The sequence below is a fragment of the Branchiostoma floridae genome, chromosome 19, assembly GCF_000003815.2.
Source record: "Branchiostoma floridae strain S238N-H82 chromosome 19, Bfl_VNyyK, whole genome shotgun sequence".
Lineage (NCBI taxonomy): Eukaryota > Metazoa > Chordata > Leptocardii > Amphioxiformes > Branchiostomatidae > Branchiostoma > Branchiostoma floridae.
In genome coordinates, this window is record NC_049997.1 from 7,411,047 (window position 1) to 7,437,382 (window position 26,336).

General features: G+C 43.1%; 1 protein-coding gene across 2 annotated transcripts; it reads right to left on the bottom strand.

Annotated features, from left to right (window-relative positions):
* Positions 1 to 403: 403 nt before the first annotated feature.
* LOC118406864 lies at positions 404 to 26,336 on the bottom strand. Of its 2 annotated transcripts, none has more exons than XM_035807244.1 (5): positions 26,069 to 26,336; positions 16,822 to 16,914; positions 4,654 to 4,924; positions 2,065 to 3,545; positions 404 to 1,575 (listed from the first exon to the last, which is right to left on the bottom strand). In XM_035807244.1, the coding sequence occupies exons 3-5, from the start codon at positions 4,886 to 4,888 to the stop codon at positions 595 to 597; spliced, it is 2,697 nt and encodes an 898-aa protein (XP_035663137.1). In that variant the 5' UTR covers positions 4,889 to 4,924; positions 16,822 to 16,914; positions 26,069 to 26,336; the 3' UTR covers positions 404 to 594. The 2 variants fall into 2 exon arrangements, with proteins under 2 accessions (XP_035663137.1, XP_035663138.1); XM_035807245.1 differs by lacking the exon at positions 26,069 to 26,336 and adding an exon at positions 22,819 to 22,941.

Below are 26,336 nucleotides of genomic sequence, written 5' to 3' on the forward strand. Positions count from 1 at the left end.
GAAAAATAATTTTGCTACCTACAAACAACCCTTCCTGGTATGTGCTTTTAAGAATCATTCAATTAGAAATATTCCAAAAAAACAGCAACATGAAAATAAGCAATGAATGTAATAATTTACATTTCTTGCAAACATAAATGCCTGTATCCACCTTTATATATTTTAACCTTACACAACTATTCTTTTGGCTGCATTGAAACTGGCCTATATATATATAATGATAATCAGCAAATTGATTGCTATATAACTTAGATACTGACTTTTACTGGTACAGGAAGTTGTGCATCTCTGTCTGTCTATATGTATTAGACATGATAGACGTAATACTGTATATGTACACAGAAAATAGATATGGTATGCAGCATCTTATGCCGTATCTTTATACCTTTTCTTATTCATAAAGGCTTAATGCCATGAGAAACATGGCTGCTTACGAAAAAATTCAAAATATATTGTAGGTTTTTATCTGAGCCCTTAGTAAAGGATATCATCTCAATGTTAGGTGAAATATTTCTATGTATGCTCCAAATACCATAATTACGCAATTAACCTAATGATTTCTGTTGTAATCCTTAGCAACTGAAACCTTACAAATTAGCTATCTGTGCTCATTTGATTTTCAGAATGATTTTCAGAATGTTTTTCAGAATCTTGGCTCGTCTCTAGCACTGGGGTAGGTACGTCTACGCAGGCGTCTACCTCTGGTGCGACCGTGTCATTGGTGTTTGTCTCTGATGACGTCGGTGCGTCGCTGTCGCTTGTCGTCTGTTGTTTTGCCTTCCTCCTCTGCTCGTCCTTCCTGTCGTGTTGTTTCAGGTGATTGTCCAGCCTCTGCTTACAGATGGTCGTGTAGCTGCACTTTGTGCACCTGAACTTGTCCACGACTTTGTGCACCTTCTTCATGTGCTGAGCCAGGTTGGACCTGAAGGCGGCTCTGTAGTCGCACATCCTGCACGAGAACGGCTTCTCGCCCGTGTGGGTGCGGATGTGGTCGTTGAGATGGTGTTTCATGGACGCGCTGTACGGACAGAACGGGCACTTGTGCGGGCGGAACCCCGCGTGGATCCGCAGGTGCCGTACGTAGTTGGGCCTCTCGGCGGTCCGGTAGCCGCAGAACCGACACACGTGGACGAACGGCTTGTCGTGTAGAAACATGTGCATGTCCATCTCGAGTTGTCTCGACGCCGTGAACGCGCAGTGCTGGCAGTGTAAGCGTTTGAGAGAGGGACGAGGTACAGGGCTGATAGCTTCCCCTGTCCCTCGCCCTTCTCTCCCGACACCGTCGTCCAACACCGTCATCTCCCAGTGGTAGTTCACTATGTGGTTCTCGACTGCCGTGCTGGATCGCGAGACGTAGCGACAGAACGGGCACCTGACCTGCCTGTGGATGTGGGCGCTGTACACGTGCCTACTGAGGAACTCGTCGGTGACGGTTTTGAAGGTGCAGTAGGAGCAGACGTAAGGGCAGTCGGCCGTGGCGTGGGTCCGCAGGTGGCTGGCTATGGCACCCCCGTGCACGGTCATGTAGCCGCAGTGTGGGCACTTCCACCACTTGTCCGGTGTGTTGTCTTGGTTCTGGAGTACAATACGTGAAGACGAAGAAAAAGAGTTCAGAATTAGTGTCACTGACGAAAGATAGTGGATACTATCTGAAACGTCTGACCGTTTCCAAAATCATACCCAGCTCCTTGAGTATATGTTTTTGGCATATCTTATTACCTGGATGTCTAATCTTTATCGACGTAGTTCAGAATCAATAAGAAAACATTTGTCAACAAAGGCAAAATATTTTCTCCCGTCCTTTTAAGCTCAAGAATATACCTTGGTCCTGAAGTAGAACACACAGTTGATGTTTGGAAAGACGAAGAACAATACTTCGATAAACTTTTAGTGTTCACTTGCTTAAGCAAAGTACTTCCTCGCGAAAAAATATTTCCTGAATGTTTGACATCCATCTTGCAGAGATGTCTAAATGCTGATTATTATTACTTGTTACAAACAGGAAGACTGATATAAAAACTCAAAGCACAATTTTTGTAAAAAAAAAACGTTATGAAAACCTACCAACGTAGTGGTATCTCCTCCTGTCGGTGACATCATGGATGAGGTGGTACAGTCAGGTCCTTGGTTGGCTGACGGGGATGCTGTTGCCTGGCAACCGCCGTCCGTCTGTCCTGACAAATGCTGCATGTTCACTTGTCCGAACTCTTCGGAAAATTCGTCTACCGGCTCCACCTTGATACGAACATTCTCGAAAGGGTTGCGGGTGGTAAGATTTAACGCGACGTTGTCATAGTTATCGTCGCCATATCTACCACAGTGTTGGCCACCTGTTTCACTGAGAGGCATCTCTGCGTTAGTCCGAACGTCTTCGCTGCCCGTTTGGTGCAAATCACGATTGACCTGCGAAATGTAACCGGTATTTACGTGGTTTCCATACCGTTCTATGATCGCACTATTTACAGGAGCTTGTCTTTCACCATGCATTTCCGTGATTGCGCCGGCATTGACAGGAGTGTGGTAAGGGGTCGTCCCATTTTTCAACTGATGCTGGAAGCCACCGTTCCTCGCACTGTCGTGTGTGTCGTCTGCATGTTGATAGCGGTCGCCATTGGTTGAGTCATCACGGCGCGTTGTGCCGTTATTGCTTGTTCTAACACCGCTCCTCAGGTCACCGTCGTCACACCTGTTCTCTCCGTTACTACTGTCCATTGTCTGAGCCATCCCAGTTTTGCTGCACGGACGGCCAACGTGTTCTCTCCCGCTTCCCTCTGAAAATGCTGCGCTGTTCTGTCGTGTGTAGTTCTGTCTGCTGACCAAGTCCAAACCGTTGTCAAGGTAACCATCGGTTTCCATGGAGCTTCCATCCAAGCTGGCCCTGTAGTCAGCCCCTGGTTCTTCACTTTTCGTGACTCTTAATCCGTTGGCTGACCCATCAGGTGAAACAGTACAGTTTTCGTCAGGGTGCGTCGTTTCATAAACACCAGAATCGGTAGACAGGAGCACGTTAGATGACGAAAACGACCCTTGTCCACCTTTTTGCACTTCTCCTGTGTAACAGCTAGAGGCTTGTTCCTTGGTATATGGATGACATGCTGGTTGATCCAGACCCCGTGACGGTTCGTGGTTGTTCGGTACTGCAGTCGTGTACAATTCTGGAATCCCGCCAACCGTTGGTGTGTCCGTGGTGAAACCTTGTTGGGACAGACCCTTTCCAGAAGACGTGGTTGAAGAGATCACAATGCCGTAGCAGTTCGAGTCATCTTCTCTTTGGTTCTCTTCGCCTCTAAACCCTCTTTCATGGCTGTTCTGACCAGGTAGCGTCTGTTTCCCGTCCGCTTGACCAGTTTCTTGCGCTTCAAGCGCTGCTACATCAGGGGAGTAGGCATCACTGTGCCCCACAAAGTCGGGCTGCGTCATTTCCGGTTTCGGTGACGTGTCCATCTCCATGGAGACGTACCCCTGCTCCGGGGAGGAGGTGCAGAGAGAGAATCGCCGGTCGCTGTGACTGGCATCGCCGTCGTCCAGCGCAAAATCGTCTGTACCTGTAGGTAAACACACAAACTGTAGAAAACGACCCAGAACAGGACAATGTGAGAGATATCGTAGTGTTCCATCGTTGAAGAGGTTCATCAGTCACGTACGCATACAGTTACAACAATCTTCTTCAATCAATGACTGTTTTGTAAAGGTACATACAGTACATACGTCCCAAATTGTAGATGTAATTTGTAGACTAGGTAATTTGGGAGGTATGTACTGTACCTTTACAAAACAGTCATTGATTGAAGAAAATTGTTGTAACTGTGCCAATTTTGTTACAATCCGAAATGTAAAAAGGTACTCCAGCAAAGGAGTTGGATCTGTAAACCGTTTGAAGTTTCAGATAGCATCCGCATCCGCTAAATTTTGTAAGTAATTGAAGAGAATCCGTTGTGCAGCAGGTAGTTAACCCAAATTAGAAAACATTTGGACTGAAGAATGCTTTTCAGTCACTGACTAATTTGAAATCAAACGTCTGACGTCGACCGTTACAAATATTGATCACTAGTTTCTTGAGTAGTTTTTCTATTGTGTATACTTGGATGTCTGAGCTCCATCGACGTTAGTTATATTGCTTCTTTAGGCTTATAGGTGTGGTACGCATTCCTAATTCTTATGCCACACAGGCCACTGGTACATTGACTGTTTTACGTCAGTTTGATTTTTCTGTATTGTTTTCTTTGTTTATGTAACTGGTAATTTTATCATTGAAAAAATGGGAAGCCCCGCGTAAACAAAAAAAATCACTTCTTGAAAAAAATGGGTAGCCCAACGTAAACCAAAAAAATCACTTCTTATGGTATCAGTAACGGGAAAGAAATCAAAAGTATATATCGTTGTTGCTTGATAGGTGCATTATTCTTCATAGACATTAGACACATGAGTAGCACTGACAAGTTTATATTTCTCATGCGTTTTGATAAACGATACGATAGCTAAACTCATACAGTCCTACATTTTCACCATTACCAAGAAGCGAGAAGAAGCCGAACTTTTGTGTTAGACTAGATTTGTGATACTTTTATGTGTATATATCTTGACTTGTTGTGACCTGTACTTAGCTCGGTTGGGCAAAACCGTACAATAAAGGTCTTCATTCATTCTTAATACCTGCACTCTGTTGGTCCCCAATCGATGAGGTTTTGGAAGACGTCTCCCCCTCGGCTAAACACTCCTCCTGCTCTTGATACTCCAGGACCATGACCCCTTTCAGCACCCGGACCAGGATGCCCCGCGCGTCGATCTCGCGCCTGCGCAGTTCCACAAGCAGTTCCTCGAAGTGCAGTCTGGGAAGTACGGAGAGCGTGACGTCCTTGCTGAGCCCGCAGATTCGACGGGCCGCCATCTTGGGGGTGACTCCTGGTATCCAACAGTTGGCAATCTGTGATGTCAAGAACACAGAAACCATCACAAAGTTTGTAATAAATAGTGACAAGTTTATTTGCAAAATCATGCCCGAAGGCTAATTGCAGGAGCATTCTCGAGGGAAACAAAATACAAAGTAGTACATAGTATTATTAATGTCCATTCAGCTGAAGTTGCATCTTATTATTGGATTTGACTTCTTCTTAGAAGGCAGTGGTTAATGAACTGTCCCACATCCTGCAAAATAAGTGGGTTTTGTGACTTGAGTAAAAATGTAGTAATAAATCACCTATCATGTTGATTTATGCATTGTTTACCCTTCCTGGTTTATCTGTATATTTTGTAAACGGCTTACCATCCATCACAGACACGCTTGTTTATGTATATTTATTACTTCACAGCCATGCACTAGTCCATGGCTGTAAACCTGGCGTCACAATGTCATCAAGATTAGCTTTCGTCAAACTTCATTGAGTTGTGGCTCGATCTTCTTTTATCACAGCGCAAGCGTTTGTGGACATCCAGATTAAAGAAAATTGCACATATTTCCACGACTTAGACAAGTTTTAAGAAAAGATATATCAAAAGCAAACTTTTTTTCATTATCTGCTCGTGTAGGTCATTTCAGAACAAGGTTATTAAAAATAAACACGTACATGTATACCAGCCTTTCTTAAATAGAATTTTTACGAAGCGTGCAATAATTCTATTTAAAATCATGCACAAGAACGGTATTAGTTATACTCTCTTTCATTTCAAACTAGTTTGTAATCAAAATGTGCACAGGACACGCAGCTTTGCAGACCTTTTTTTTAATTTGCGGTTTGTTTCGGACGCGCTGACGTGTCACAGAAAGTCCCTTTTATAAATGGCATACGTGTATCTTATTTCGTGTTTGGTTCAGGCTTGAAGGCACATATGCACATATACAGGTACTATGCGAACTTGCGAAGTTGCTGCTATGAGAGGTATCTATCGGTGAATGACGATGATAACAAGCTCTAGTTACCATTATTTTCATTGTTCCAAGACAATACGACTCATCATACCATGCCGTATCCATTATCATACGATTATCTAAAAAATACATGTTGTAACGTCTCTAATTTATCTTTACCTCTTCATTTTTTTTTTACCTTTTTAAAGTTTATGCATGAGATTTTAAACCTCCTTAGTATATTTATCTTGCCCATCTATCTGGGTACACAAAGTTGAGGATGTATGTGGAGAACGTGTTTGATAAAAGCAGGTTTTTCAAGCAACTTTACTATATTAGTATGTGTTTTGAAAAGCACCGTGCATTGTGTGCTCGTGCGGGAAGAGGTCGTTTCAGGACAGCCTATAGGTGGGGTTTCACATACGTATATATTCAAGTCCGTTTGAGGTGAGCATGAGCTCTTAGTCTGTACCAGGCTCCACAGGTCGCGAGAAAAATAGTATAAATTGGACAAATATAGATACATAACATGCCAGATGAGTTAGCTGACCGAGAAGTATGGTTAGCAACCCAGCTAACTCGTCTAACATGTTACCTATTTACGTTTGTCCAATTTCTATTATTTTTCTGTTGGAGGCAAATACTCCCATGCGCGCCTCATACGGACTTAAATATATACGCAAGTGTGACCCCACCTTAACACAAACTCTCACTGCACGGGGTTAATTTTAACCAGTCGGACAGGTCGCCAGGATGGCGATTTTGATTCCTGCCAATACCTGGAGCAATAAAATATTTTCAATTGTAACGCCCAGTCGAGACGGTCAGCAGTTACAACTATGCCACTGGAATGTAAGGTTGGAGATAAGCACGACTGAGGCTGATTTATTTTAGGAATTGTGAAATGTACCTGCATGCCTAAATGATAGTCTCCTGTTGCTAAAACAGACAGATCCTGATTCAAAACACTATTAAAAACAAACAGCTAGGTCAACGCATTGTATCATAAATAACATGGGTCACTGTTTCCATCATAATCATAATCATAACGCCAGATGTACGGATACTTAGTAGGAGCTCACGCATATGGTAAGAGACCCCCCCCCCCCCCTAAATGGTTCGTACAATGTATTGATGAATGACAGGCCAATCGCAGAACAGAATTTCAAACACGACATTTCTGCAACCTGACATTTTCAAAATGACATTTTCGGTAGCAATGCGGCTGGTGTCCTCTTAATACCCCTGTCACATTATCCACGATCTGTGCGTATCGCTGGGAAGATTGGCCATGTTTAAGATCGACAGAGGGTTGCGCGTATTTTTTTTTACCTGAAAACCGTCCCTGTCACATATAAGCCATACTTTGTACCTTGCAATTGTACAATTGGTGTGCAATAATGTTATTATTATTATAAGCGAGGCTCGGGCGATTGCCGCAGACTCGTTGTCCGATCGATTTTCGCGCAATGTGACAGGGGTACAATCACTGTGGGATTTGTAGAGATCGCGCGATTTTTAGAGGTCGCCGAGCCCCATCCAAAGTCACAAGCGAAAAATACGCTTGGCTCTGGCGAGTTTGAAATTCGGTCAACAATTTCGGCCATGTTGTCATGTGAACCGATGCATTGTTAATCTTGACTGGTTTATCTGTATAATTTGTAAATCTGTAAAACTTTGTAAAGGGGTAACTCAATGGAAAAAAATGGCAATTATCTTAACGACGACTCAGGACAAAAAAAAAATTTCGCGACAAGCCACTTAAACAGCACCTGCATGTCCCATTGCGCACTGGTGTGGAAGTACATGCATGCCATTTCAGGACAGGGTCGTCAAAAAACTAGTAGCCTCTTTTTACGATCAAATTGTGTGGTCTCGTGTTGTTCTTTAATACGGTTGTCACATAGCGAGAAAATCGATTGGACACACCGATTCCTTCTCCCTAGTCAACTTTTCCACATAACGCGTCAATTCCTTCCCCTCAGTAAAATTAAGTAGCAATTACTTTCACTACGACTTCAAACAACCGTTACCTTTAGCCATTTGAATCACCGACACGTTGTGCTGTGCCCTCGAGTGGAAGTAGGTCATTCTAGGACATTGTTCACAAGTACCCACCCCAACACCGACCATGCTAGGGCAAAACCTTCACTGAGCGTTATGTCCCGCGAGGGGCTTTGCTCAGTATTCCATAGAAGTAGAAGAAATGGCGCAATTTGAACATAGACATTGCATTGACGACAGTAGTCTCTGAAGTCTGAGTAGTTGTTTCACGAATAATCCACATAGAATGCTCTTCACAGACATGCCTTCCCAAAACCTGATGAGCATTTAAGGGAAACTACGTATGCTCAAATATACATGTACCATTTGTGGAAATTTGTAATACTAAAGTAACACTGGACAATGAATATTCTAAAAAGCAACTGATATAGGGTCATAGAGTATCTCGAGGCTTTGCATGAATGTGTACACATTTCCAGAACTTTTCACATACCATTCCATTAATTTCGCCCTTGAGGCGTCGATAAAAATAACATGAATAAAAACACACTACCCTGTCTTGAACCTCTCAGGTTCTCAAGTGACACATTTGTATTTGAAACAAATCAAACAATCCAGGTTATTAAATTTACCATTGCACCATAAAAGTAGTATGTACAAAGTTAAAGTTTCATGAGCAGCAGTCTAATTTCTTTGATTCCATGAGCCTTGTTCTCTTGGTTCCCGGTCCACAGAGTAAGCTAATCGTGCAGCTCGGTCAAGTGTTACAAAGGGCGCGCCAGTTTCTACATCTCAATGAAAGAAGACAGCGATTACTTCCACTACGACGTTGGACAAACAACTTTTACTACATGTCCTTTGAAAAGAACCTGTAATTGCCAGGTGTATTGTTCACTTGTTTGAGACCAGGTCATTTCAGGACAGGGACACTGGAATCACTAGCCTAAAGCAACAAATAACACGTTAGTCGTTGAAACAATCCGACAAGGATTATATTCCACACGAGAATTTCGCTCAAAACATAAGATTTAGGCCCTTTTCAGCCGTTCTGCGCTTACTACGAACTTTTTTTTATTAAAAATCGAAAATTGATCAAAGATTTTTCTTTTTGATTCTAAACATGTCTACTAAGTGTATTTCACCTTCTAAAAGTGTCAGAACGTGAAAAAAAAGTTGTGAAAAAATGCCATTGGTAATGCTCGCGTAAAAGAAAGGGTGAGGGTAATTTTTCCCAGGTTTCTTCTCTCTTGTATTCATCTAAACGTGTGATTCATCGATACGCCGGCTTAAACACTAAATGCAGTATCAATAATGGCTGCACAAAACCGGTTCAATGTCCAAGTGGGTTGAGTATTCACCTTTCGTGAGTTTGATCTCCACCTGAATCATACCAAAAACTTTTTAAAAAATGTACAGGCTACTTTCTCTGCTTGCCACTCAGCATTTGGGAAAATGTGTAGTAGTTGAAAACACAGACCACTACTACTAGTAGTACTAGTGGTCTAGTCCCCCCTGATGTAGTGATTGCACAAAACTGTGTGGCCCCAGGGCTATTGAGGCGGAGATGGGCGCCTCCCTCTTTATGCACCATCTGGGGTGGAAATTACTTCAACTTTTAATTTTTGAATAACTAGGTGCAAAGATACACACCATTATTGCGAGCCTCGACAAGAAACAACGCACGCGCAATACTTACAGAAGCTCATAATTGTATTTCACGCCGGTATGGGTTGGGGTTTTGTGCGCGTTAAAATTTGCGCGTTAAAACTTGCGCGTTAAAAACCTGCGCGTTAAAATATGCAAATTAGCTGATTCACTGGGGATTTGAATATTTTTTTGCAGTTTTAAACTTAAAAGCTTGAAGAAGATAACACAAGATCAAATTAAGTATCATATTGTTGCATTCTTGAGTACAAATATCCCTTTCCAGGAGTTTTAAAGTGATTTTTAAACATTAAGTTTTAACGCGCAACAAAGGTTGATATTTGCATGTGAAACAATCTGCTTGAGAAAAGATGAAATGAACCTTGTAGAATGGAAAAAAAAGCCCCAAGCAGTTATATACTATGATATAAAGCCTCACACTAGTAATTTTTCCATGTATTTGTGTCTAATTCAAGTGATTTTGAAATCTTTTGGATATGTAAATTAGCCTATTCCCAAGGGACCTAACAATTAGGTGCTTTTCAAACCAAAAATTCAGGTAACAGGATGAAAAATGTGACCCCATTATATGATTTTACATCTAAGAATTTCTCAATGCACAACTTAGTTTTCTAACGCGCAGATTTTTAACGCGCGCGCAGATTTTTAACGCGCAGAAAACCCGTTCCCGTCGGTATGGGAGTGAAATATATTCCCTGATATTTCTTCTTCTTGTTCTGTCAAATCTTCAAATCAATTCATCTCAAACGACCTGAAGTTTGACACAAGGGATATCCCGCGCCGTTTTTATCTTTTCATCCATGACTGAAACATGATTTTATTGTTTTCTGCTATTTCAGAACAAAAATGTATATTCTGGCCTACTGTGCCCTTGATAGACATACTTTAACCAGCCAAAAGAAGGCGTTGTCGCCGTGTAAAATGTCATGCAAGAGTCACTCCTCATGACAAGTTAGCGTCACCCGAACGTTCCCATGTAATCATGAGAGATACTGGTCACACATTGTAACTTCACTTCTAAAGACTGGTATGTGTTAATGTCAAGCAAGGGCATCGTTGCCTGAGGCTTTGAGACACCCGTGTTCATCATGTTAGATGTTTAGATCTAAGTAATATAAAAGTATAGCGCTAAAAAGTGAACTTGTCATACTCTGCACAGCAACCGCCTTGTGTTTTTTTATGTCTTTTTAGTCACACCGTTACCTTTTGTATCATATTCCCATTATAAAGTCAAGGGTAACAAATTCAATTCAGGACACAGCGACGCCGCCAACGTGCAGCTAGCGCTAGCCTGTTATCCAGTCGTATTATAGATCCCAAGTCTTTTCTGTCGTCTCGGGAGCTATAATACGACTGGGAGGTACTCGCTTATGTTGGGCAGGGCATGCAGGGTTGTGCAGGGTTGTGTTGATGACTTGAATGATCAAATCTAGAAGCATCAGTTTTAGGTTGTCCAGAGAACGTCATCCAGAAATTCAAATCAGTGTGGCCTAAGTATCACACAAGAAGCACACATGTCATGATATAGGAGGAGTCAAAAGTTCCAAATTATTCAATTCAAAATAATTTGAATTGGGAATCTATATTGGATCAGAAACCTTTTTTTTTCATTATCACAACTTGGTACATACCAAGTGAATAAACTAGAAGTATTAGGCTGACATAACATAGTTTACATACAAGGCGATGGAATAATGTGTGGCACTACCGAATGCTACACGCGCGCCATTCAACTTCGACCAGTCCTATCTATGCGTGTTTCGCACGGTACGTCAGGTAAGGACACCGTTCACTCGGGCCTCGCGATCTGATAACGTAAAGGTGGGTTTACACCTGCGTATATTTTCAAGTGCGCGTGAGTTCCGCATGAAATTTTGTCAATACGTGGCCGAACGCCCAACATTTGGAATTTTTTGGGAATAAATCAAATTGTACGTCGAGCCCATCTGGCGTTTGAATTACGACTTCAGCGTTTTCATTTCGCATGAGATGCGTATGATTGCAACTGAAATGCGCGACAAAATTTTCCGTACTGCGAATAGATTCGTATGGGGTACGTATGTTGGGCGTTTTCCGGACGCACACAACGTCTACCGACCGCATGCTTGACGCACCTGGTGCTAACTGCATTCCAAACGCATTTCAGGTGTGTCAGAGGAACAGTTTGTGTTACATATACTTTTGTTTGCGAGCATTGCCAATAGAGTATTTTTGTTAGAGGAACCCTTTGTACTACGTATGCCTTTGTTTACAGGCAGTTCAAGTAGAACATTGACAAGTAAACAGTGAAGAGGTTTTTTTTATTCATTTGCGAAGCAGTAAAGCAGTGACACTGTGCTTTTACAGAAATGTGGGCCATCATTTACCTTAAGAAATTATGTGCACTGTTAAGATTGTGTTTGTTTTCACTTTGTCCTTAATGATTTCCCCTATCATCTTAGTATTTCAACTACTATAAAAATCACACTCATACACACCACAAAACGTATTCAAGATCTTTATCAAACACGTAAATTAAACAATTATGAAACCTTACGCCCTCTTTCAAAGTTGTAATATGGCTCTATATTGCACCTTTATATCATGTGGTTCTACACACAAAAAAAGTGCCATTATCAGCAAATTAAGTCAAATATCTGTTACACAAAATGGCACGTGTGTCACAAATTGACCCAGTGCTTGAGCAGGTTCCTCTACATCTTCCCGTCCCTGGAGGCTCTGTTGGGACCAGTGTCCTGCATTCATGGTGTCCTGCAAGGTGTGACCATCTCTCCATGCCCCCGGTACAAATTCGTCAGTCCTGGCCTGGATCTGACATCATAAACCGGAAGATTCCAAAAAATCCCTATTGACCAGAGGGTTTGTCCATTCTGTCCAGAGCTAATAGAAGACGAATATCACTTTATGGTTGTATGTCCCAAATATTCCGATATACGCAATTCTCTATACAGAAGGCTGTCATTTTGTACACAAGGATTTATCCAAATGGACCTGAAGTGCAAATTCAAATACATAATGACATGTGACAATCCCTGCATGGCAGATATAGGAAATATATCAAAGAAGGTTTAGACATTAGAAATTCCCCAAATGATTGTAAAAGCCTCCAATGATTGTAAGAAATTTATCCCATAATACAACTCCTGTATTTGTTAGATAAACCTTAACTAAAGTTAAGAGGTACAAAGTATGGCATCTACATAACTACAGTGCTATAAGCACTGTAGTTATGTAGATGCCATACTTTGTACCTCGTACAATTGTTGTGCAATAAAGTTATATACATCTTGAGATGATTTTTTTTGTCTGGAGTCAGATGCACCTTCGTATTTATTCCAAATCTGGAGTGTGCGTCGATCACGCTATCAGTACGCGTAGTATGCGCAAAGCGATCGCAGAACGCACGGTACTAAATCGTGATCTATGTGTGCATTCGTTATACGGTCGCTCATGGCGCGTTGTGTCTGCGCTGTAAGAACGCTATGTACTCGCATTACCGCGATTTCCGCGTATTACTGCGTGTAAAGCGCAAACATGTAGCGTCTTCATAGCGCAATCGACCGACGTGGGACCACTGTATTGCGCATCCATAACGTTTTGGGCACCAAACTGCGTACGAATGATAGTTTTGTGCATGTCCAAAACTATCAGACGAACTGGGCGTATATTTTCGTTTGCCTGCGTACGTAAAACTTTCTAAAGACGATTCAGATGCGATAGAGGTGCGACTTGTGCGTGCGGCCGCGTATTGAAGAAATCAGTCAGAATGTCGAAAAATGTCAAAACGGAACTCATGCGGCATGAAAATATACGCAGGTGTAAACCCACCTTAAGCCCGGTGCTTTTGTAGTGACGACCCGCAGGTCAATGACGTACATTTGTCACTTCCTTTGTGTCAATTGGTTCGCCTGGTTTGCGGTTATCTTGCCATTAAAGGGAGAACGTTTTATCGGGTAGGAAAGTAGATAAATAGATCCATGTCTTCTTTCTTAAATGACTTAAAGTTGGCTTAAACTGCACCTAGTCTTCAGTTGAACGAATACCGTGCTTGTCAAAACCAATACACTGTACCATTGTCCAAGGAATGATTAATTGCTGTGATTAACTGCCATAGCTCTTTTGCACACAGACACCGACACATATTTTGCATCTATGATAAGATATCACTACCATCAGAAGAAACGTAGATAGATATGCGTTTCCGTACTTTGTCGATCGTGTCCACAACCTTTTTTTTTAATAAAAGCGAAGAAACTCAAACTTTACGGGCAGTATTAGCTTCGCGGGCAACACCCTTGTTACACTCAATTGCGCACTTGGTGCCCATTGGGTAGATGATGCACATACGTCAAATGCCTAGGAACAAGTATGTTGCTTGAAGAGAGCCTTTATGTCCTTATCTATGACCTTAACGTAATGACAGATAATTAGATGATTCCAGACAGCAGCACCGAAAGGCAAATTAAGTCATAGGTATGATACGAGAAGCAGTAAATTAAAGTGGCAGGTCCTATGCTCTACACTGTAAGTGCGGCCGCTTTGGGGTGGTGGGGGGTGGTGGGGGAGGGGGCTGGGCGTTTGCTGATTTGCGATGTTCAACATGTTCTCATGGCCGCGACCATACTTTAATTTGTAAATCATACAAAGAAGTTGCAAAGTGAAGAAATATTGAAAAAATAGATACTCCTGAGCAAAGTCTCCTAAAGCTAATGAAGATGTAAAAGGGAAAAAATAAAAAATAAAGAATTTACTGTTTGATACACAGTATTTTGTGTGGTCATTTCTTTAACCTGCCTGACTACTTAGACTTCATAACGAATGCAACTTTTTTTTACCATCCTCTCACATCAGTTTTGTTGTGGCATCTATACATACTCGTTATGGCATAAGAAAAGGTTTTAGTGCTAATGTTTCCTTGACCTATTTGGAGTTACCCTTCTATAGACATTTCTCACTTTTACCTGAGTTCACCTGTAGGATCGTATATCAATTACGTACGCTAATTACTTTCCGCACGTCTGGCTCTAGTACCAGGTGCCAAACCATATCTCTGTCAGGACTACGCACGTAAGCGTTATTTTGTTTGTTTGTTTGAACTTTTATTTATTCATGAAAGCTCAAATCGGCCTGCAGGCCACTTTTTATTCAGGTTATGAGGGAATAGGCAAGGGTCAGACAAGGTATATAACAGAGATACAGTTTACATCGTTTAGAGTCCTTGTTGTTCCTTTTTATTGGATTTGTCAAAGACCAAAAAGGAACAAAAAGTTTGGGAACCATCCAACAAAATGATGATAACAGTACGAATCAAATACCTGAAGACGTATGTATACAAGAGACACGCAAATGATAACCAAAGATTCCAATATAACCATATGTTTATACCAATGCAATCATCACAGTGTGCATGCTTAAAGATAGGTATATACGTTGGAGGGTGTCTGGATCTTAGAAACTGTTTATTAGCGTAATGTGAACAGCATACAAAATATCATTACAATTCATCCAGAGGTTCTGGAGTTATGGTGACCACAAGTATCCGGACACACAAACAGACAGACAGACAGACAGACAGACAGACAGACAGACAGATAGATTAAATCTGAAAACTAAAAACAACTTTTAGTTCATTGCTCAGAAATAGTCTATGAGGCCTTCCGCCAACTAGCTAACTAACTAAACAAACAAAAAATCAACCAACCAACCAACCAACCAACCAACCAACCAAACAACCAACAAAGAAACCAACCAACCAACCAACCAACCAACCAACCAACCAACCAACCAACCAACCAACCAACTTGCCAGCCAAATAAACAAACATCTGTTGTGTGTGTGCTCGTCCATTGTTCAGTGTATTGTTACACTGTGGTTTGAACAAAGATCAAAAGATAATTTCAAGCAAAATCTTCAATAAAGAGGATTCCATTTAAAAAAGTACACGCAAGTCCATAATTTCCAAAACTAAGGGGACCGTGACAGTTCTCCACACACACTGTCCAAGAGAACGCCATTTTCTGACCCCGGTATATCGTCAAGCTCATAAATCATTAAACATGTCAACAGTCAAGCCAACAGCGTGTCAAGGAAACTTTAAAAGAGTGGATCGTAGTTAGAGCTTTTCCGATCTAAGCTTTATCGTGATAAAAAGTTCAAATTTGAATCAAATTTAGGGGTGAAAAGGGGCCGTTGTGATCATTTGTCGTGAGCCAGCCGACTTTGAAAAATCACCCAGCATCCAACTTGTCGAACAGGTTTCGTCCTTGGTTTCATGACTGAACACAGATGAACGGGGGTGTGTCAAAAGTTCGATCTGTACAAATATGACTTAGTTAAAGATTAAGCCATTTTTTCTCTAGCGTTTATACGAAACTTAGCCTTTCTGTTACAAACATATACCTATTTCACTACTGCTTCAAAGCTAAAACGGTACCGGTGTTCTTTAATTCTTATTTTTGTTCAACAAAAGTAAAAATATCGTTTAGGAGTAAAATTGATTTGGTGTTCATTGACACGACAGTGAGTGACCGGCAGACTTTTGTTTGTAATTACCTTCACCTTCGTGGACTTGGGATCCATAATGTCGCAATATGGGGTAGGTAGGCACGTGTGTATGCATATACGTGTATGTATGTTTGTGTGTATGTATGTGAGTGTATGTGTGTGTGTGTTGGAGTATGTTTGTGGCGTGTGTACATGTACATCAACCAATAAAACGAAAACCAGAGATACAACTCGTAGGTAATTACAATTTGTGGATGGAGACTTGCTTTCAAGATTGCTCCCTTGAAATTTGCAGAACAAAAGGCTGTCCTGACGATTAAGCGGGCTTCGGGCGATTTCTAGCAATTCGCTCTGGTTTCGCGGGTCCTTGGAAGCTGTGCTTAGATTCGACGAGGTCTCAGCGACGATTTTTGAACTTTTTATGAGATTTTGGATAGGTCTATTGCGCAATTCCTGTTCATGTCATTGTTCTTAGGGTGCCCGTCTACCCCATTCATGCCCCACATAATTACCAAAATTCAGAAGTTAAAGTTCAGATCCAAATATTAGCTTTTTACCGGTTGGTAGATTCACGACGAGTCAACTAGCGCGAGCTCTAAATTACGAGGAGGCATGACCCTGATGCCGACGAAGAAATGGCAGAGTTCCCCCTTCCCGTCAGGGTCATGCCTCCTCGTAATTTAGAGCTCGCAGACTCGTCGTCCGATCGATTTTCGGCTAATGTGAGGGGGGTATTACGAATGACGAACATTGCCGATGAGTTACGATGACAAGGCGAATTTTACCGACAAAGATGTAGTCACCTTGTTCTCGCTTCAGCCCGGTGTGTCCTCGGCGGTTAAGCGTGTCTGGGTCGGTAGACTTGTCCGATGATTTGATGTGTCTGTCAAAGAACCCTGCATGAAAAAAGACAAACCCAGCCTTTAACCTTTAGCCTTTCAACTTTCCAGAATGGTTTACGACCTGACATATGTAGCGACTCTACCGTAAGCAGGAGAAAATTACAGCCTGCAGGGGTGTGTAATCTCCAAGCAGATGCAGAGAGGCAAAAGTACTACAGTAGAAGCCGTTTAATTACACACTTCATTTGCCAGCATATTTCGTGCAATTACCCGGGTGGTGCTACAAAGCGAAATTATCCAGCTGCACCGCACCACCTCGGGATATTGGGATTCCGTGCAAACAACAGAAGTGTGCGATAAACCGTTGTGCAATTAATTGGCGTCTACTGTAGTACCCTTTGTCAAGCTCCCTCTAAACCCACTGCTTCGCCGAACTGAGGGATTGAGAAACGTTACGATTTCTCCTATCTACATCTTCAAGTTGGAGATTAGGCAGAAGTCCGACAGCTAGACATGTGGCAATGTCTGGAGACAATAGAACTAGAACCCAAAATATTTCTGAGGCTCTTTCAGCCTTGTTTTGTTGTGAATCTGACGTAAAAAATCCAAATCTCAGATGGGCGCATCCCCTCTCTTTCTTTTGAAAAGAAACAATTTTTTTTCAATTCTCAGAATTATATTTTCTAAGTAAGCGGCATGCATTTAAAAGAATAGGCAGGTATTCACTCAAGCGTAAGTGGCAGGGACACAAACAAATGCATCGAGAAGTTTCCGCAAGCCAAGGTGGACGGCATCCGTGACGGGCGGCGGCACCTTGCCTACCTGTCCGCCCGCGGGCTCTGAACCGAGTCTGTGAAAAGGGTCAAGGCCTAGCTAGGCCTCCTGTATCTCGTGGTACTTAGACCAGCAGACTTTGGTGCTATTTCTGCGTGGAAATGTAACTTACAGGGAGAGAGGGAGGGGTGGTATTAGTTCCGAAGGGCCTGCTAGTAATGGTCAAGTTTTGGTCAGCGCGCGCCTAAGCAAACCCCTAAGGTCATAATACATGTTTGACGGGTTCTCAGAAGTCTACGAGGCTAGCTAACCTCAACAACCTGTGGCGTCTCGTCCCGCCCCTGAACGGCGGCTAGCAATCCCAATTTACAAGGTACGAATTTAACTCGTATTCGTGAAAAGTACAAGGCAACAAGATCTTATTTTTTGTGTGTGACGTTAACATACATGCGAGATGACTAGATGCAGTCATGCGAGAAATCCACACGGTCCTAAAACCAGGTGTAGTCACGAACTGTGACACTGCAGTGACCACAACTGTGTCGGGAAAGGACAGATATCCCCTTGTGTAGCTTACTGAAAATGCAGAAAAACTCCAACCTGTCCTGAAAGACTCACATCCGGTATGGGTTCAATGTACTGCAGACATTGCCCTCCGACAAACAGCGAAGCGTCTCCTTTCCGTCTATGAGGAAAAGAAAACTTTCTAGTGCCAACACTTTGTTCACACATCCTATTACGCACACTAACCGTGTGCAGTATAGTACAAGTTACAGGCTTCCCATGTCCTCGTTCTTGAGCGATTCTAACCGACGTGAGTGAAAAACAACAGCGACAACTGAAGGTTACGACACCTGAATCACTCCTGTTCCAAGACAGCGAAACACGACACCCATGTTTACCTTGAAATCTTAAGAACAGTACACTAACTTCACCCTTACCTTGAGCCACTCCGACCACGTCTTGTGAAGGCGGTGTGTACTGGTATCTACACAAACAGGGCGCCGCCCCAAATAAGTATAATGCGTTTTTAACTACACACAATTACTCGTGCCTCTTCTGTCCTCACACGACCGGGTAGGAATGAAGGTCGCCTGTGATCGACCAACCATCGGACGGTACATGACCTGTACAACCACGTTGGGGGCGGAGGGGTTTGCAAGTCCGAGTTTCCCCAGTTAGACGTGACCTGCCGTTTCAATGCTACACACGTAAGAAATTCAAAGGCAACATGCAACTCTGATCCAACATTAAGCAAAGTCGGGAATTTCATGTAATGCGTTGGGAAGATTTCGAATGGAAGTGTAAAGCGTATAAAAGTCGGTCATCCTGAATCCCCCACTAAGCACAGTCGTGACCCCCATGCAGAGCCCCTGTTTTGTCGCACGCTTCGCGCTTCACTGACCACCTTTCAAGGACACTTCAAGCAGGAGAGAAACAAGGTGAAAGGTCAAAGTGTGCTACCTTACAGACATGGTACAGGGAACCAGTAATAAGACTATCATTATGACCCTATTGTAAGGCGACAAAACAATCACTTCAAGTAACTGATGTATTTCAAACCTGTAGCCCGCCCTGCGAGGACTGTTTGCGCACCTGTTAGACCTACGTCACATTTCCACACCGGGGCCCGACCGGGATATTTGAGGAAACGAAGAATAGAAATGTATGCGTACAAATATACACAAATAATGCCGGCGACTATTATCTTGCCGTCTTGTGTAGTATGTTGTCTTTTGCATCATACTTTTCGTTCCCGAAAGCTGCCCGACCGGGTCCCGGTTTGGAAATGTGACGAAGGCATTAGACCTATGTAACATCTCCGAACCGGGGCCCGGTCGGCTAGCTTTCGGGGACAAAATAATATCATATAAAAGGCAACAAAATACACAAGACCTAAAGAGAACAGTCGTCGACATTATTTGTGTATATTTCTACGTATACATTTCTATTTTTCGTTACCAGATACAGCCCTGCCGTGCCCCGATTTGGAAATGTGATGACGTTCGCCTGTCGACTAGACGGCGTTCGCACTGTTACCTCGCCGGGGGGAGTGTGACAAAAACTGGACTTGTGCAACACTTGACTTCACAATTTGAACATCTTGCAACAAATTACAAAAAAGAAATGAACAGACAACAAAAGACACATAGCGTAAAATCAAATGATGAGTAGGTAATTTAGGCTGATTCAACCTTACTCCTACTTAAAAACCTAGCATTTGGGGCATTTACAGGCGGACATATATATCATAGCATTAACAAAAGACACAGAAATAAATCCATATCAGATTTTCTCAATGTTGTGTTTCCTTTGGCTCTTTGTCTTCCGCCGTTTATCACTTTTGAGATTACTCATTGCTTTATTGTATAATTTTATCTTATAGAATAGTTTGGACCGTGCATCATATCATTGAGAAAATTGTCATAGACCTATATAAGTCCTTGTTATGCCAGTGTGCGAGTACAATGATTGGCTTGATAAGCGTTTGGGCAAAATGGGCCACCAAGTGCCCCAATTTGACCATGCTGTTCAGATACAATATTACCTCCATGAAATGTCACAGAGGTTATATTTTCAGTAGCATTTGTCAACAAGATATCTCAAGAACGGCTGGGTGGATTGTTTCCATACTTTGTGTGTTTGTGGGGTGTGATGAATGCTGAAAATAATTAGATTTTGGGCCCCCTAGCGGCTTCCCTTGGTGCTGCAGCACAACCTCAGGTTTCTCGTGTTCTGAGCAAGCTATGGTCACAATTTTGGGCGTTAGGTATTGTTAAAAATACAGACGACTGGATACCCTTTCCAGATGAGCCCTGTCCCATTCCGCTATACTGCTCCTTTTGCGCAGTTCATATTTATATACAGTATCATGCACCCAGCCCACATGCTGTGACTGTGTGAAGACATGTCTTTGTATTCGATGATACGACTATGTCATATCATATTAAAAACGAATCCATCATAATTGCGATCTAATTATGGTAGAATAGCTGATGGTTGAACGAGATAACTGAGACTGACGTCAGAACACGGGATAGCCCCTGGGGACAGCATGCCGACATCTAAAGGCAAGGACAGCGCAGGGTCACGTGGGGACACTGTCCCGATGTGCCCCTATCCCTGGTCATTTTGTTTTTTTATATCCTCCAAGTAGTCGGAAAAAGAGGAGCGCTGGTGTAATTTTTCCGACTACTACTATATCTACGCGACTCAACCTTTGCTTGGAGAGTAGTTTTTTTAACGAATTAACGGTGTGCATGGGCAGAATAGAAATGATCACAGAAAGATGGATTTTGTGATAAACCCAGAAACATGCTACCACAGGAGCCACACTCAAAATTATACGCTAGTTCAAACAGAGTCATCATGACCAACATGTCAAAACTGACGGGCGTTCGTCATCCATATGGCGTCCGATTGTCGGTTGACACCTGGACTATAGTTGGGTATACTTCGTACGATATACAAGCGGACGTATTGTACTACAACTGTACAGTTAAGCTAAGGGCACAACCCGCCGTACGTGCAAATACGTGATGTCTACGTGCCAAAACGTGGGCAATATTTTGGGATCTGTAAGTGGTAAGTACCGCTCCGTATGAACTCGTAGGAAATCCGACGGATTTTGGAGTACGCAGACACGCCGTAGAACTTTACGTACAGGCAAAACTTGTGCCATCGGGCTGCGGATTCGCCCCCCGTACGTGCCGGTCCGGGCGACGCGCCTGCCCTGTACAGCCTGAACGTTTTCAGAAATACGTGGCGGACATGGCCTCCCCCCAAAAAAAACGTACGGACAAATTGCACGTACGGTGGGTTGTGCCCTTAGCTTTAGGTTCATGTCTTGTTAGCCTGGATGCCAGACCAGAGCCAGAGCCCTAGTTAAGGCCTGACTCAGAGGGAGGGGCCTGTTGTGCAATTTCCTTGGGGGCATGTTGGCCCTAGAGCCGACGAGTTTGCTTGCGTAAGTCCTGGAAACAGTCTGGCATCAAGGTTAATGCCATTGTTAGCTTGTACGACAAAGTGACTTTGACACGCGTGTTGTTTTGCCTACGGATATTTAGACAGCATGGCTAAGAGAAACCGAGTCAATAGAACTCATATGTCATCAGAAAAACACATTATATAGCTAATAGGGCCACTTCATATCCCCCAAAAGGCCGCGTCGTTGCGCTTGCTAAGGAGGCTATCACAACACCTTGGCGGAAGTATGAAACCTAACCAGACATGACTTCAGTTCACCTGCCTCCACGAGTCATCAAACATACAACACCGTAGCGACAAAGTTTGCAAAATGGCCGTTCCGGCTTTACAAGGCTTCTGACTGTTTACAATGAGAATTCTTGAGGACTAAGTGACGTGACGCCCCGCACGTACAGACACTAGCCTCCTTCGCAGACTTCTTGAGCGGCGGCGTTTTTTTATGGGGGTAGCGCTGCTTCGTAACATGGGCGAGTTTTGCCGCAAAACTCACGTCCCCAGCATAGCGAATCTTACCCCAAGTTCCAAATTTTGCGACCCCCCCCCCAAAAAAAAAAAACTCCACTGCTTCAGAAGTCCTGGTACGAGAAGGCTTAATGCAGGTCTATGGCGTGTGCGGTGAACTTTAACCTGACCACCAGCGAGTAAACCTGGCAGCGTGCACCGGAACGTGCAAAACTAGTTTCATCTGGAGGGAGGGTTGGTACATAATGGCGCCATGTAAAATATGACCTTGACGATGCTGGAAATCTTGTTCTCAGTTAAAAATTGAGGAGGCCTAGGAATGAGGACCGGGGGATGGAGGGGGGGGGGGGGTAGGATAAGGGACAGGGACGCCAGGACTTAGGGACACTGACCACAGTGAAACAGTGGCCATAGTGGAACGATTACCATACAATGCAACAGAAGTTGTAGCCTTCACCTTGTTCTTATCCACAGATATTCTATCGACAGAAGACCGCTTTAGAGGGGCAAAGTGGGAAGTCTCCAACATACAGGGAAAGGCTCCCTCGCAGTGGTCGCACTCTTTAAACTTCCCATAGACTGCTAGCTATAATACATTACTGCATATGACAAACTATACAGCTAATAATACATTACTGTATATGACATACTGCACAGCTACCAAGAAATATGCCCCCTTTCTCGTGTTAAAGCCTAATTTTTCCCGGAACGATTTCTCCACACGTTAGAACTGACCTGGGTGAGTTGTTGGCAGAGCGGCCTGGTGAGCAGAGACCTGGCGGCAAAACTACAGCCGAACCCTCTGGGCACCCCTCTTTTGGGAAGTATGAATATGGTTACAATGTAGGTGCAATCAAGTGCAAATAGATAATTGTAGGCAGCTCGGTAGTCTGTAAAGGTGGTATCTCACTTGGGGCACCGGTACGGCACTGCGGGGTTCAAAATTACTCAATGAATTTCAGAGACAAAGAACGAATTTTTATACGTTTTGTGTATTTTGTTTAAGTCATACTTTCACGGATCACACAATATTTGAATTATAAAAGATTGGCGAAAATAACACAACAATGCCACAGTGAACGAACCCCGCAGTGCCGCACCAGTGCTTTGAGATACCACCTTAGGCAGATTTTTGGGGTGAACGATCATCAGAACATTTTCTGACGGTCGACGTCGGGTTTCTCGGACAGGCCCTTGACCCCACCGTACTTAAGCTTTCCTGTAGTCTGAAACCTCATGATTGTTTCAACCTTTAATGTAAGGTTACTGACGGTATTAATGAAAAAATAAATACATTCTGGTATACTACTATTCTTAAACATTAGATGATGTAATTTAAGTTCAATGCTAATAGATTGAGATCCAAAGTGTTCCTTGTTTGAGGTTGGGGTGCCTGGTGTGTGTACATGTATATATGTTAGTGCGTTAGTAGTTTCCTGAAAGTATTTTCTAGAAACGTGTGGGTCTTCCACGAACCATGTGTTCCGCAAGGCGTGCACTTTGCACGGTTATCACTTCCTCATCTATTTTCGGTTACCGTTGTTGGCACGTGGGAACGATTTATGCTCCACCGCACGTAATAAGGAAGCGTTTCTTAAAATCTCACCCGGAGGAAGGGACATTTTTCTCGGAATGCTACAGGGTGCTTTCGGACAAATGGATTTCAAATATTTGTCTTTGATGTATTTATCTTTTTTTGTGAAATCGTCCAGAAATATTTGTTCCTTTTTTCAGGAATTTCGTCTCCCCCCAACTGTGACCATCACTTCCTCATTCATTTTCAAAAGTTGACATTTGAACGCGCAAGTCAAAAGGAAGGGCTTCTTAAATATCGAAAAGAGGATGTAAGTTTTTCTCGGAAATCCCTGTGGTGCTTCTGGATGCCAGGAGTTCCCATTGTTCGTTCCACTTCCGTGTATCTATCGTTTTTTTTTTAAATAATTATGCACTTCCGCGAACTGCACATTCCTGTAAGTGCATGGGGGTCTACGGCTGTGTCTGGGTGTCATGTATTCTCCTGTTACGTACACGTAACTTAAATGTACGTTGAAGTTTTTGAAGAAAAAAAATTGCTTTTAACTACGCTTAGTTTTCTCATTGCTATGGAGCCAAGATTGAATTTTGCCCAGGGGCGGAGGCTTTCAACTACCTGTAATGTCCGTAATGTTCAGCTAGAGCTCACTGGGGCAAACCCATTCTCTTATATTTGTCTCCGTGTACGAAGGTTTTATATTATGTTTAAAGGTATGTCTGAATGTTTGTATTCATGTGTGTTCGTAGTAAATTGAATACAGCAGAGTGCCACAAGGTGGGGTGGGAAGCTAGGCACATTGGGGACACTGACAGGAGGTCCCATAAAAGTTCATCGCATTCACTGTCTTTAGTTTTATTTTTACTATGCATATGCATCGGTACATCGGGGTACGTTGCTTATCAGATTAAGTGCGGTGGGTGGGGGGTTCATTAGACAGAATCAGCGAGAAAATGCACAAAAATGACTACGACAAGAAATTCGCAGGAGCAAAAAAATGCTTCAGGGAGGCATGAAACCTTCGATTAATTGTTTATAAGTGTGGCGTTTAAAAAAACCCTACTTGATGCTCTCTCAGACGAACACAAAAACGGCGGCTTAACGATAATCTCCAGGCAAATTTACTACTGGAATAAGACAGGATCAAAGAGTACAGCTGGTCACCGGGAGGTAACAGCCACTGGGTAGCCAAACACACTAATATGCCGGCTCCACTCCTCTGCCAGCTTTCGATTCTATCATATGCTACCATAGGATCTGCTCGGAGATTAGCTTAACGCTACCTCCGTAGGACGACCTGACGAACTGTGTAACTGTCAATAGTGTCAGGGAGTCGACCTCAGGATCACTAATCACCGATCACACCGCGGCACGGTAGCTAGGGCCTTCAGGCCATCTTCTGAGATGTTGACATAACCGCAGGTGTACAATAAGTCTGAATGTTTACCTACCTCACTGTTTGCTTTAAAGTCAAGAGTATGGAAGGCGTTATTGTATATACATAGGGCTTGGGGGCAAACAAGTTTAACGGGAATCCTATACAAACACACATTGATTCATGTGAAACGGTGAACAACTCAAACAACCTCAACTTCGACCTGAAAACCGGCTGCATTTTTTAAATTCATAAATACATAAACAATGTATCCAGACCACTACACAAGGTCGTTGACGCATGTACACTGCATGTTAAAGCCATATTTGAGGTTGTTTGGGGGTATTGCAGGCAGACCCGTGCACATGTAGTAGAGCAACTTAACTTTAGAATTTTCCGGTAGGTTGACATGATAATGACACTGTAAAACATGCATGGAGGATGTTCTAAAAAGTTGGCGTCATCTTCTCGAACACTTTTTTGTTCTTGAACGATCCAGAACAACAATACAGTGATCCTCAATGACTGGCTGCTTATAAATTATGATGGTCGCAAAAGGTGACAAACTGAGATATTCAAGGCGTACATGAGTGAACACAGACCACTTCCATCGGAATAGCCCCCTATAATATTCAATTCCCTACCATTGTGGCCCTGTGTGGCCCAAGGGCTATGAAAAGGCGATGGTTACACCTAGACACCAACGTGAGGTGTGGGAATGAACCTAGCGTCGCGCGAAGGATCTACAACAAACTTTCAGCCTGTCACAAGACAGTTGTACGACAAATGCACGACCGTCCTAATACGAATGCCCTCAATTTGTTATCATCGATTGTGATACGACCTTGTATACGACGATTGTGATACGACCTTTGATACTGAAGCCAAACAGGTATTGATATTGTGCGGAAGTAATCCAACAGGATCATCTACGTGCCGCAATACATGTCACAGGGCACGCGCGCAAAAAGGCAAACAAACACTATAATACCGATACGCAAGCTAGTAACGTTACGTATTACTAGAGCAGGTATTTGGCATGAAAGGCGTGCTGTGCATTGTAAGGAGCCAGGCCGCACCTTTAAACAGCTCGAGCCATGGGTTAAGACGTCTCGGGATGGGTGTGACGGGCTGGGAAGACGCCGAAGCTGTCGAGACAGACAGTTACCTGCACCTTAGCAGGTGGGATGACCTGAGCAGCCAATGGCGGACATTGAACGACGGGCGAACCTTCATGGGGTCAAAGGTTGGATTCGCTGCCTGATGATCTAGTGGATGGTGTTGTGTTTGCCATGTCCGTTTAGGGCCGCGATACAAAGTCATGGTGAGCAAACAAGGTCTTGGCCT

Bases quoted from the DNA above. Each gene is read 5' to 3' on its own strand.
- LOC118406864 (XM_035807244.1), bottom strand. From the start codon at position 4,888: ATGGCGGCCCGTCGAATCTGCGGGCTCAGCAAGGACGTCACGCTCTCC. The intron at 3,546-4,653 runs GTATTAAGAATG...GTTTACCTACAG, and splicing joins TGGGGACCAACAGAGTGCAG to GTACAGACGATTTTGCGCTG. The intron at 1,576-2,064 runs GTAGGTTTTCAT...ATTGTACTCCAG, and splicing joins GAGGAGATACCACTACGTTG to AACCAAGACAACACACCGGA.